The 13,362-nt window shown below is 47.2% G+C and overlaps 2 protein-coding genes across 2 annotated transcripts in view; one reads left to right on the top strand and one right to left on the bottom strand.

Annotated features, from left to right (window-relative positions):
* TBP (TATA-box binding protein) overlaps positions 1–7,032 on the bottom strand; it is a 21,649-nt gene extending 14,617 nt beyond the window's left edge. Inside the window, exons 1-3 of the mRNA XM_027770412.1 lie at positions 6,901–7,032; positions 4,246–4,444; positions 1–114 (exon numbers count right to left, since the gene is read on the bottom strand). Of these exons, the coding sequence (XP_027626213.1) occupies positions 1–114; positions 4,246–4,299 (168 nt within the window). The 5' untranslated portion in view covers positions 4,300–4,444; positions 6,901–7,032. The remainder of the gene's footprint in view (positions 115–4,245; positions 4,445–6,900) is intronic.
* Positions 7,033–8,267: 1,235 nt separating this feature from the next.
* The window catches only part of PSMB1 (proteasome 20S subunit beta 1), a 10,739-nt gene continuing 5,644 nt past the window's right edge, over positions 8,268–13,362 (top strand). The window contains exons 1-2 of the mRNA XM_006144777.3: positions 8,268–8,441; positions 9,232–9,339. Coding sequence (XP_006144839.1) covers positions 8,329–8,441; positions 9,232–9,339 — 221 coding nt within the window. The 5' untranslated portion in view covers positions 8,268–8,328. The remainder of the gene's footprint in view (positions 8,442–9,231; positions 9,340–13,362) is intronic.

Here is a 13,362-nt window from a genome sequence, read left to right as displayed (position 1 = left end):
CTGCTGCTCCTCCAGGATAGACAGACTATTGGTGTTCTGAATGGGCTGTGGCGTCAGCCCCGTGCCGTAAGGCATCATTGGACTAAAGATAGGGATTCCTGGAGTCATGGCACCCTGTGGAGGGCAAGAACAGTGGGTGAGCTGGGAGGCATGGAGAGTCTAGGAGCCTGGCTGGTGTAATAGCAAGGGAGCGGTAGAGAGACAGACACCTTCTGAGAACAAAGGGGTTATTAAACAGTATCAGGGAGAAATCTGCCATTCTTTTATGTTTTAAAGAGTGCATGAGGGGGGACCAGCAGTTAGCGTAATGGCTATGTCGCTGGACTCCCATGTAGTCAACCACGGTTCGTGTCCCAGACCCAGTGGCTTAAAACTCACGCTGGGCACGTGTGCGTGCGTGCCCAAGATCCCGAGAGGAAAATGGAGGAGAAGGGATTGCGGCGTGGCCATCCCTCCTGGGGGGTGATTTCTCGCTTTATGTCTCTCTGTCTGTCTGTCTGGCGAGCACATGCGCCCTACAGCAAAAACCTCTCAAAAAAAAAAGAGAGAGCATGAGGGGAGGGAAGAAGAGGAGTGTGTTTGGGAGAGAGAGGGGGCAGGTATTCTACCAGGGTGTGCCATGTCATGACCCTCCTTCCCTACCCTCCCAGTCAGCCTGGATCATAGGCAGAGCCACCACCCTGGCCTGCTCAGTAGGCTGGAATGGAATCTGAGTACTCATGGGGCCTCACCCATGAGCAGCAGCACTCTCCCAGCTGTGCCATCACAGTCGGGCCAGGAGGGTGTGATTCTTACAGACACTGCTGTCTTCTTCACCATGAGAGCTTAGAGTTAAGAATCCAACTCCGCTCCATGAGAGCCTGAGGGAGCGGCATGGCCTTCCAGGCATGTCTAGCTGATGAGGATGGTCTAAGGCCATTGGAAAGTATAAGGCAGGTGAGGAGGCTGGCAGGTAGCATGGTGGTTAAGGGCACTGGACTCCCACATGGCCGGCTATGGTTCGAGTCCCAGATCTGGCAGCTTGCTTTCTCACTTTCTCTCTCTCACTCTGGTCAAACTAAAAATAAATAAATAAAGTTAAATATATAATTAAAAAAAAAAAAAAAAAAAGAAGGGTGGTGACTGGAGTGAGCACATACCTACATAACTATTATCCTAGCACATGCATGGTACTCTGTCTCATCTCAGGGTACCCACCCCAGTTCAGATGGTCAATTATGGGTCACTCCTTAGGTCCCAACATAAAGGAGTCAGCAAATGAACAGACTCACAGAAAAACCCAGGGTGCTCTAATGACTACGGGCACCATTCGAAAGGACTGGTGGTTTATGTATAAACCAACAAAACCTTTAAAATAAATAAATAATAGTTATAAATAAATTATTTTTTGCCAGAGGGCATGTATGCTTCCTGGAGAGACAGAGAGAGGGAGAGGAGAAAGCACTCTCCACAAGGAAAATCACGCAACCGCTTCTCCTCCATCTCTCCCCCTCTTTTTGGGATTTTGGGCACAAAGCACATGCACTTGGCATGTTTCTCAAGCCACCGGGTCTGGGACTTGAACTGTGTAGTTGGCAAGGTGGGACTGGCTGTTTTAACCACCAGGCCATGGAGATGACCCCAGTTCACTTTTTTAAAATGCTTCTGAACTGTTCCAGATATCATTCCATTTATTAATTTATCTAAGTCTCACAGCAGCCCTCTGGGAAAGGAAAACAGAGTAGTTCTTTCTATATGAATAAGAAAACTGACACCAAGAGAAGTTAGTGACTTGCCCAAAACTAGTGCCAGGTAAGCTGTTCTCCTGAGACTCACCCCAGTGCTCCCCAGCACACCATGGAGCCCCAAGAGCTACAGAGGCCATGACAGTCTGTGAGCCCCTTAAAGTTACATGTAGCATTCAGTGCAAAACATGGGCCAACCAGGGGGTGGCCGGATCCCCCGTGGCCATCTGCATGGCTGGAGTCCTGCAATGGCACCTTGAAAATTACATCAGGTGTGTGTGTGTGTGTGTGTGTGTGTGTGTGTGTGTGTGTGTGTGTGTGTGTGTGTGTGTGTGTGTGTGTGTGTGTGTGTGTATGCACGCGTGCTCATGCATGCCCCAAATTCCAAGGGAATAGAGAAGAAACTATGGTGTAGCCATTCCCCAGGCGGTATGGGGATGGGGGAGGTCTCTCTCGCTCTTCGGTGAGTGCACAAACCCTACAACAACAAAAAAAAGCCTGGGGGCCCGAAGTGTCAACAAGTATGTGGAGCCACCTGAACTCCTGGCAGAACTGCAAAACAGAGTAGGTGCTTTAACACCACCTGACAGTCTCTTATAAAGTTAAATATATACTCGCATACGACCTCACAGTCCCACTCCCAAGTATTTACTCAAGAAAAGTAAAAATACAGTGTATGTAAAGCCTTGCACAGATGCTTATAGTACCTTTATCCATGACAGCCCCACAGTAGATAGCCAAATGTCAGCAGCTAAACACAGACGACAGTGCACCCACACAGCAGAGTGTGACTCAGCAAGAGATAGAGTTAACGGCTCACAAACGAACAACAGACTGGGCACAGAGGACAGACACAGGGCAAAGCACATACAATGTGTTTCAATTTATATGACGATTTAGACAGTCAAAACTAATTTTTGTTGGAAAATCTTTAGGGCTGAAAGCACACTGAGTAGCAACCTAGGGCTAGGAGAAGAGTTAAGAAGGGACTTATAGAGCAACTGAAGTGTTCTGCAACTTACATAGATATATGTACATTCAAAATGGGTGTTTTTAAATGTTTTTGAGAGATTTTTGCTATAGGGCACGTATGCTTGCTGGAGAGACAAAGAAAGAAACAAAAGGTGAGAAATCAACCCTCAAGAGGGGATGGTCACGCCACAATTCCCTTCTACTTCAGTCTCCTCTTGGGATTTCGGACATGCATGCACACACACGCACCAGGTGTGCATTTCAAGCTGCTGGGTCCAGGACTCAAACCACAGTTGATCATGTGGGAGTCCAGCACCTTAACCACTGCACCAACTGCTGACCCCCAAAAGGGTGTTTCTGTTATATGCAAATTATACAATAGAGAAGAAAGTTTTGTAATCCAATCTGGAATTCAGAACATTAAACATACAAATACAAGGCTAACACCATTGCCCTGCAATTAGGCACTGTGCGGAGGGAGTCTGATTCCACATGGCTGATCATGGTTTGACCCCCAGCCCTGGTGGCTTGAGAAGAAAGCCGGGCACATGTACACTTGTGCTCAGGAACGTGACAAAAAGGAGGAATGGGGGAATGAGGTAAAAGAGAACGCAATGTGACCACATCCCACTGGGGGACATATTTTCTCTAGCACACACATATGCCCTCTGGCGTTAAACAAAACAAAACAAAGAAAAAAAATGAAAACAAAGATAAAAACTAGAAAACAGGGCCAGCAGGTGGCATAGTGGTTTGGGTGGCAGGATTCGCACATAGAAGATCACAGTTCAAGTCCTGGACCCCATGGCTTCAAGTCAAGCCAGGCGTGTGCGCCCAAAATCCTAAAAGGAGAATGGAGGGACTGCAGCATGGCCATTACCCCCAGGGAGAAGGGAGGGTGACTTCTTACTTTCCTTCTCTCTTGTCTCTCTCTGTTTCCTCTCTGGTGAGCAAATGTGCCACCTCAGGGTTAAAAAAAAAAAAAGAAGAAGAAAGAAAGAAAGCTAGAAAATAACTTGGTGAGGGCAACTTTCAAAATTAAAGTCCCTGTAACCATCTGGAACACTCTCATAAGTATTTATCAAAGAATTAAGTATTTTATAGACAAATACCTAACATAGCTCCTAAATTTCCCAAATAAACATTGTCATGCCTACTCAAAGCCTAATACCTACTCAACAAATAATACAGGCTTAAAATGATATTTAAATCCTTATTCCCAGCTGAGGTGACACAGGAGGCAGGGCATCACTCTGTGATACAGAGCCACATGGGAAGACCAGGGTTCCAATCCTTGGTCAACCTGAAAGTGATAGCCATCCCACAAGCCTAGCCAGCTAGAAGAATAGAGAGGACATTATGGTGTGACAAGTACCTGTCATAAGTCTCTCTCTCCTCTAAGAAAAAGAAAAAAGCTTTACCAAAAAAAGCTAGCATTAGTAATTTATACACACACAAACCCACGTTCAATAATAATCATTAAATGCTCTCCCTTCTCTTTGACACTGTTCTTTGCAATGCACATCTGCCCTCCTTCCTGACATCTCACCTGAGGGGAGGCCAAGCCCTGAGCATAAGGCGGTAAGCTGCTGTTCTGATCCATGATGTCCACTCTCCTCTCAGCAAACCAAAAACCTGTGGCCTGGCACTCGTGCGAGCTTCCGGCTCTTCTTACAGCATCCCCAACTCGGTCTCCTCCGTACCTTCTTCAATCCTCTGGGCTGGCTTCACACCTCAGAACAGCAAGGCTGCTTGGAAAAGGCTAAAGTTTAATGTAAGGGTACAGGTGATCTGTACAGTCTTATAAGCTGGTCTGGTGGCTACACAAAACAAATAAGAAAATCAAAGAAGCTATTTTGGAATACATTTATTTTTACCTTATAATCCTAAAGCCTTCTTCCTTCCAGGTTTCCTGTGGTTATATGCAAAATTACCAACAAACTAAAAATGGTTTGTTATGTCTTTAAACACTCCAGTTATGCTCAAAATTAAACTGTCATACCAGCATTAAAAACTTTTGAGGAAAAACGCAAAGAGAAAGTAATTTGTATGCAAACCGCGCTATCAGAGAGCAGAATACTTATCAAACACGACACAAACCACTGTTAGGCACAGTTCAAGTTTTACAATATTCTACATTCTGCTTATTGTTATATTCTTGGGTGTAAAGTTCAATAAATGTTAAACTAGACTCCATGCACTTTAGTATGATCATTTACAAAGCTCCTACTTCAGTTAAATGACTGCCTGAAAGAGGCTGCAGAGGTACGAAGATAAAACATTGCTGTTACAAAAGGAGAGCACACTAATGCAGACTGTGCCACATCTGGCCTTTTTAAACCACCACGTTTCTTTACTGGCGACACACCATAAGTTATTTTCAATGAAAGCACCAGGTGACTGCTAAAAGATCTTAGTTCTGTTCAGTTCAGATGGACCTACAACTTGCTCAGGGCTGCTGTGTGAACTGACTGGATCTACATGGGATCGACCAATAGACTGGGTTAACACATCAAGAATAGTGTCTAGTGATCATATCATAAGCACAGGACAGATGTTAGCTGTTATTAAAATTCTGTTTGAACTTTACTATCACCCAACAAAACAGTCTCACAAAGAACTTACAGTTCTCAAAATAGTAAGTCAGAGTTCTAAAACCTCTATGTGTGTTTCAAGCATGTGCCAGTTTAAGCAAGCACTCAGATATTTGCTGAGTGAATTGAAGAATGACAATCACTTTGAAAGGGGAAAGGACACCACAGACTATCCTACATCCTCATCACTAAAAACAGATTTTAAAAAAAGAAAAGAAAAAAACTCTGCTTCTGAAAACAAATATTAAACATTACACTTTTTTTGACATTGCTATCATAACAACATACATGCTTCAGGTACAAAGAGAGAGATTTCATCTTCGTCAGGGAAGATGGATATGAACAGCATGTAAAAATTACTGCAGACAGTGCTAGTAACAGCTGGTGTGTACCAAGCAAATACTAGGTGACATGAATGAATGAATGCACACTTGAAAAGAAGACAATACAGACCAATGGCTGAATACTCTGAAGAGAGGACAGTGTTTTCACAAAGCAGGGACCATCTAACTTGGGTCTAGCAAGGCAAATAGATTTGAGTCAGTTCTTCGGGCAAAAGAGAAATCCAGCAAAGACAAAGACTGAACCCGCACATAGCATGCAAAGGACAAGCTCAGTAGGACTGTGTGGTCACACTGCAGGACACACAGCGGGGTCACGTTGGTCAGAAGCTCTGGATATTATTGCATAAGAGAAGTCACAGGACCTGGAAGTGCAGCTGAGCAGACCTACTTCACCAGGAGTGTGGACGAATTTAAGGGGAGTAAAGCTGGAGGCTGAAAGTCAGTATAATGGGTAGCTGCTATGATGGAAGCCAGAGACAATAAGGGCAGGAAAAAAAGAGCATTCATTAGTGTAACTAGAGATTTACCCCAAACTGGAGGCTCCAGACAACTTTTTGCATACCAGAAGTCTACAGAAGAAACCTGACAGTGTTTACAAAGGCTGGGGCCCCTGTGGGGTTTTTTGGCACTCACCTCTCATCCTCAGCAATAGCACTACCTTTCCTCATCTGCATCATAAATTCGCACTAACTTATCACGAGGAAAAAGACAGGTGCTTGCAGAGTGTCTTCATCTTAGGGAAACGGAAGCATCAAAATCGATATTTCTTGAGGGCTCCCTCCCGCAGAGCCTTCTAGTGCCTACATATTACTTAGTCAAGCATGATCTGTGCACAGAAAAGCCTATCTAGGGTTTGGAACGCCACACCGGCCTGAGCGTGGATGGAGGCCCTTAAGTGAAGTAGTATATATTTCTATCAAGCTCCACCGTGCCGGAAGCCTGTTTCTGACAAACCGTTCAAAGTCTCAAGCGCCTCGATAAAACCACCCCTGCGAGTACGCACAGGGGCGGCTCCGGCCAGAGCCGAGCGGGTGCAGGCAGGTCGGGTCTTTCAGCGCCCTGCACCACCCACGCTACCGACAGCGGTCCGGCCGCGGCGGGGGGAGGCGGCTGTGGGGCGGGCCGAGCGCCGTGGCGCGAGCGGGCGGAACGTCCCCCGTGCCGGCCTGCGCGCCAGTCCCGCGTCTGCTCCGGCCCCGGGCCTCGCTGCGGCAGTCGCCTGCGCCCGAGGCCTCGAGAAAGAGCAAGCGCTGTGAGAGCTGTTACCTGAAACCACTGCAGGGAGCACTACGGGCCGCGGAGGAGAAGTTACACCGGAGGCGTCTCAGCGCCCGCCATCGCGTCCCCACTGCGCTCCCGGCGCGCGTTGACAGCGTCACTTCCGCCAGTTCCGCCGTCAACTTCAGCGGGCTCCCCACGCGGGAGCGGCAGCCATGGCAAGTATGGGCGCTCATCACTTCCTGTGCTTCCTAGAGCCGGGGCGGACCTCCTCGGGGTTCTGAGGCGGAGCCTCCTTGACTTAGGATCTTCTAATCGGTCTCTGCTGGACGTCAGATACTGATTTTTAAATGTTGTCTTTCTTTTGGTTCATTTTAAACCCGCAAATTCCCTGACCCGTCCGCCCCGCCTTCTCCAGTAAAGCAGCGCTAAGAGCCCTTCCCTTCAGGGTGTCGCAAGATCCAAACAGCAAGCGCGCGTCCCTCACCTAGCAACGGGTCAGCTCCAGACGCGCATCCCGCGCGGAGGGCCTCGCTGCTGGGTCAGGGTCCTCGCCTCCTTCCCTCACCGGGAAGCGTCGGGTCCCGGCCTGCGCCCCGGCGGCGGCTGCATGAGCCGCTGTGCCCTGCGAGATCGTCTGGCCGCGATGGCGGCTGTGCGCTTTGCGCGTCGAGAGGGCGCGAGCTCCCGCAGGGTGGGAGTGCACGACCGCAGGACTTCTGTCCACAACACCGAAGGACAAACTCGACTTCGCCTTTTGTCTACAGTAAAGCATGGGGAAAGCTGCAATTGAACAAGGGCCTTAAAAAATCTTTTCTGGTTTCAGAGCTGCAGGTGCGTGGGACCTTCACAAATTCATGGAAATGCTATTATGAAAACCCTACGCGTGAATTTGAAAACTGTTCTGCTCCAGGATAAATTCGTCCTTTTAATCCCACGTTGCCACCAGCGCAGGCGGCGAGGCTCGCCTCCGCCTCCCGCATCGCGCACCCGCGTCCCCGGCGGGCTCCTCGCTGCCCCGCCGCAGGCAGGCCCGGCCCCGGGCGGGCGGGCGCGGGCGCTCCGCTCTCACGCGGCAGGGTCAGTCCCGAGCCGGCCTAGAAACCTCGGGCGACCCCGGCCACGCCGTTCCACTCAGCCACGCCGATAGCGCGAATCCCTGTCCGAAAGGCCCCAAGTGCACTCCCAACACCAGGGTGCTCGAGTTCCCGCGGGTCCGCGGCGTCGCCAGATTTTCACGTTTGTCCACCAGCAGGGAACTTTAATGTTTGCCCGGGAAAAACCCTTACAACGCACCTGCTTTTTCTGCGCAGGCGTCGCTCCGCAGCCAGCCCGTTAGCCAGGCGCGGACCTCCAGGAGCAACGACGAGAGCACGCTAGAGGGGCGCAGGCGTCTGGGGCCGCGCCGGAAGTGGCGCGACTTCCGCCCGGGACCGCCATCTACAGTGAGACAGCAGGAGCCGCCGGTGCTGCGCGATGTTGTCTTCTGCAGGCGCTTTCTGGGGTCCCGGCCGGGAGCTGGGGACGGAGCCGCCCCGCGCCGCGGGCCCAGTGCAGCTCCGCTTTTCTCCCTACGCCTTCAACGGAGGGTAAGGGCCGGCGGCTCGCTGGCGGGAGCCTTGGCGTGGAGGCTCCGCTAACAGCCGGCGGGTTGGGTCTTGGCTGAGACGGTGGAGGCGGAGCCCTGCGCGGCCGACTATTGAAAGGGACCGCGTCTTTCCTGGGGTCTGAGCGATTGGCCTCGTGAGAGGCTGCTGTGTCCGCTGCTGAGAAGTCTAAGCTTGATCATTCCGTTATTTCTAGTGGAAGGTGGGATTGGTTCGCCAGACTGAATTTCATAGATCAGTGCTGCTTCTGATTTTTAATGATTAGCTTAAATTCAAGAAAAAGGAAACTGAAAAGAGACTTTTTCTTTTTTAAGGAAAAAGTTTATTAAGTAAAGGTACACTCCTGAGAAGTAGGAGCAGGCCCAAGAGGACAGAGGAGTGACTCAAAAGGCCAGAAGAGGGACTTTTTTAACATGAGTATTGCATATGATCTTCAGGTTGTTTTAGTATTTTAATTACCAGCTTTATCTTGCAAAACATTTCCTAAAGAATCACAGTTTTAGGAAGGGGCTCTGTTATGATTCTTGACAATGAAGAGCTGTAAATTGAAGTAGTGGTTACAGTTTACCAATTCCACTTATTGCTGGACTTCCCTGGACAACTTGTCACCTGGTTCCTTTCACTTCCCCAAATAGTATCTCTTCCATTTGGATCCTGCTGTTTCTCACATCTAGAGGGTTTTATTCCAGTATATGTTATGGAACAGTTTCCTATCTGGGGAGAGAGGATTACTACCATAAAGAATTTATGTTTTTCTTTCTATTTTCCTCAGTACTGTACTGGCAATTGCTGGAGAAGATTTTTCCATTGTTGCATCGGACACTCGACTAAGTGAAGGCTTTTCAGTTCACACCCGAGACAGCCCCAAATGTTACAAGTTGTAAGTAAATACTTGTAAGGATACATCTCACAGTGCCTTTGTGATGACTTGATGCTCCAAGAGATTCCACTTTTAAAGTTGGCTTATGAATTATTAGGTTGCCTGTAGGAATTTACTTTTCATTTTTGCTAGAAAATATTTTTTTAAGTGAGTGATTCTAATAATTTAATGTGCAGTCTTTTTTGGAGAGATTTTGCTGTAGGGAGCATGTGCTCTCCAGAAAGACAGACAGAAAGTGAGAAATCGCCCCCTGGGAGGATGGCCACTGCACAGTCCCTTCTCCATTCTCCTCTCAGGATCTTGGGCATACATGCACACGCACCCAACATGAGTTTAAGCCACCATGTGTGGGACTCGAACCACAGTCGACTGACTGCATGGGAGTCCAGTGATACAGCCATTATGCCAAAAGCTGGCCTCTCTCTTTCTTTTTTTTTTTTTTTAAAAAAAAGGAGAGAGATTTTTGCCAGCGAGACAGAAAGCAAGAAATTAGCAGGACCAGCAGTTAGTGTAATGGCTATGTTGCTGGGCTCCCATGTAGTCGGCCATGGTTCGAGTGCCAGACCCAGTGGCTTAAACTCACACCAGGCGTGTGTACGTGCATGCGTGCCCAAGATCCTGAGAGGAGAATGGAGGAGAAGGGATTATGGCGTGGCCATCCCCCCCGGGGGGTGATTTCTCACTTTCTGTCTCTGTCTTTCTGGTGAACACACACGCCCTCTAGCAAAAAAAACTCTCAAAAAAAGAAAGAAAGAAAGAAAGAGAGACAGAAAGGAAGAAAAGAAAGAAATTAGCCCCTGGAGAGAGAGAGAGAGGAAGAAAGAGAAGAAAAGAAAAGGAGAAAGAAATTAGCCCCCAGAGGAATGGCCATGCAGCAATCCCTTCTCCATTCTTTTGGAATTCTAGACACACGCATACACCCACCTGGCATGAGCTTTAAGCTGCCAGGTCTGGGACTTGAACTGTGGTCAACTACATGGGAGTCCAGCAATGTAACCATTATTCCATCTGCTGATCCCTAGTGTGCAGTCTTTGTGATGTTTGCCTTATCTGAGAACTAGCAGTGCTTTTTGTAATCTGTGTTTTAATCCTGGTATTTTATTATAAAGAGTGTTAGATTTGCCACAAAGGTAGAAGACTGTGAACACCCATTTATCAGCCCAGTGTCTCACTGTTAGCATTGACTTAGCCTGGCTCTCTTGGTCCATTTTGTGCTGGTGTGGTACAGTTGGACTGGCTGGGTAATTTATAATGTACAAAAATGTATTAGCTCACAGTTCTGGAGGCTGGGTAGTCCAAGACCAATGGGGTGACTTTGGCAGGGCCTTCTTGCACCTCAACATGGCCAAAGGTATCACATAGCAAAAAGACAGAGAGGAAGAGGAGGTAAACCTGTCCTGTGACGAGGGCATTAGCCCTTCCGTGAGAGTAGAGCTTTCATACTGTGAACATCTCTTAAAGATACTGCTTCTCCTTAGTGTCACAATGAAAGTAAATTTCAACATGAGGTTTTTTTTGGGAAAAACATTCAAACCATAGCACTATTAATTCATTAAATATTTTTAAAAATCTTTGTACTTATTTTATTTTTACCAAAACATATAATTTAATAGACATATCCTAAGCAATAATATAAGGAGGGCTTCAAAAAGTTCATGGGAAAAAGTGGAATTAAAGCATGAGTTTCTTAGTGCAAAATTTTTTCTTAAAATCCATGTATAATTTTGTTTTGTCTGGATTTTCCATGAACTTTTTGAAGATATCACAGTGCCCATGGCTCACAGTTTTAATGGGCTGGCTTTATTTTTTCTAAAACAAAGATGAAGCCATACATCCTAAAGCGAAAGATATTTGTGCAAGTCAATTAAATGCATCTTGCAGGTGAGCAATGGTTTCTATTTAACTATTTTGGAAATGCCTTTTTTCTTTTTAATCTTTTGATATAGGGTGGGTGGGAGAAAAAGTGAGAAATCATTCTCTAGGGAGGTTGGCCATGCCACAATCCCTTCTCCATTCTCTCTCGGGTTTTGGGCAAGCCACCTGACATGTTTTTCAAGCCACTGGGTGTAGGCCTAAGCCATGCAGTTGACCATATGTGGGATCTAGCCACCTTTACCACCAAACCGCTGGCTGGCCCTGGAAATTCTTCTAAATGATCATTAATTCCTAAATTAATCACAAAAGTCTGTTAAACCCAAATTGTGATAAGAGTGGGAATGATGAGGTTTGGGTCCTTAAGACAGGGCTTCATGGTACTGTAAAGAGTAGGTGAAGAAGAAAAGATACTTTTTCTTATGGGATAGCCCATATCTTAACCTAGGAAAAAAATTGAAATTTACCACTTCTTCCATCTTTCAATGCCACTTTCTTTTTTCCTCTCTACTAGTTCATTTGTTAGTTATTTCTTCTTTAAAAAAATAAAAATGATAAGAAAAAAGACAAGTTCTTGCCATATCAGGACCTTCCTGCCTCAGCCTCTCAAATAGCTGGGACCACAGGTGCCTGCCTTCATCCTGGCTTTTGGAGTGGGCTGGGAATGGGATTGGATCCCCCATGAGGCCTAAGCCTGTGGAGCACAGTGCCTCACTGCCATGGCCATCATAGCTGGGCTTCCACCAGCTCTTTCATACTCTCACACTACCTGGTTTTCCTTTTATGAGACTTACTTTTATGGTTTAAAAGTAGTAAACATCAAAAATAAAATGTAACTTTATAGGTACCATTCTCATGCAAGCTTGTACTCACTTATGCAGAAGTATAATTCAGTGCGTGTCCTTCCAAAGTGAGTTCCCTTTCCATCCTTATGAAATACTTCAGAGCAGTACAATGTTCACAAAACCTGTGTCCTTTGTCCCATGCTCTTTGGGACTGACCTGTAGCCAAGCCTGCCTCTTCTCCTGTCTGGGGGCTCCACGTGGAATTTTTTTTTTTTTTTTTTTTTTTAAATTTTGCTAAAAGGTGTGTGTGCTATGCCGGAGAGACAGCCAGAAAAGAGAAAAAGGAAAAGTGAGAAATCACCCCCAGGTGGGGTGGCCACACTGCAGTCCTTTTTCCATTCCTCTTGGGATTTGGGACATGCATACACATGCCTGGTGTGTTTTCAGGCTGCCAGGACCCAGACTCGAACCACATAGTAGGCCATGTGGGAACCAGCTGCCATAACCACCATGCCACCATTGGCCTCACCTTTATTCTTTGTATAAAAAGTCCTGTTCCTTTGATGCACCTGGATATTTAGGAAAAGTGTCTCAAAACACCCCATTGGTGTCCCTGACCATTCCTGTAGTAAAGGCAGTTACACCTTCTGTGTGATGGTTTACCCGCCTTCAGTGCCATGCAGTGTATTGTAGGCGAGACCAGGAGGTGCTGGTGGGTGACCCCCAAAGTCTCCGTGGTTTCCTAGTGAGACACATACAGTTGGTGGGTCCGTGTGAGCCATTTGTAACTTGTTAAAGGAACGCATGGCCTCTGCCGAACTCTTCTTGACAAGACTGGTTCAGGCTTCCTTGTAGATTGATAGCAAGATTTAGGAATTTTGAAGATACAGCGTTGAGGACAAGCAGATAGCATTTACATCACTGGACTCCCACACAGTCGACTGTGGTTTGAGTTTTGGACCTGCTGAATCTATCTCAAAAAAAAAAAAAAAAAAAAGATACAGAGTTGAATTTGTATGACTTTGCCCAAATTCAGTCAGTTCCCTACTGATAGGCATTTAGGTCATTTGTTGTTGGGGTGGGTATTAAAATGTGCCTTCAGAGATGAGCCTAGTGTCTCTGAAAACTTGTGTGAGTGGGGAACCAGCAGTTAGCGTAATGGCTATGTCGCTGGACTCCCACGTAGTCGACCGCGGTTCGTGTCCCGGACCCGGTGGCTTAAAACTCACGCCGGGCGTGTGTGCGTGCGTGCCCAAGATCCCGAGAGGAGAAGGGATTGCGGCGTGACCATCCCCCCTGGGGGGTGATTTCTCGCTTTCTGTCTCTATGTCTCTCTCTGTCTGTCTGGCGAGCGCATGTGCCCTAC

The sequence above is a fragment of the Tupaia chinensis genome, unplaced genomic scaffold, assembly GCF_000334495.1.
Source record: "Tupaia chinensis unplaced genomic scaffold, TupChi_1.0 Scaffold000132_1, whole genome shotgun sequence".
Classification (NCBI taxonomy): Eukaryota; Metazoa; Chordata; class Mammalia; order Scandentia; family Tupaiidae; genus Tupaia; species Tupaia belangeri.
Note: the sequence above shows the minus strand (reverse complement) of the source record. Positions and strands in the feature narration are given on the sequence as shown.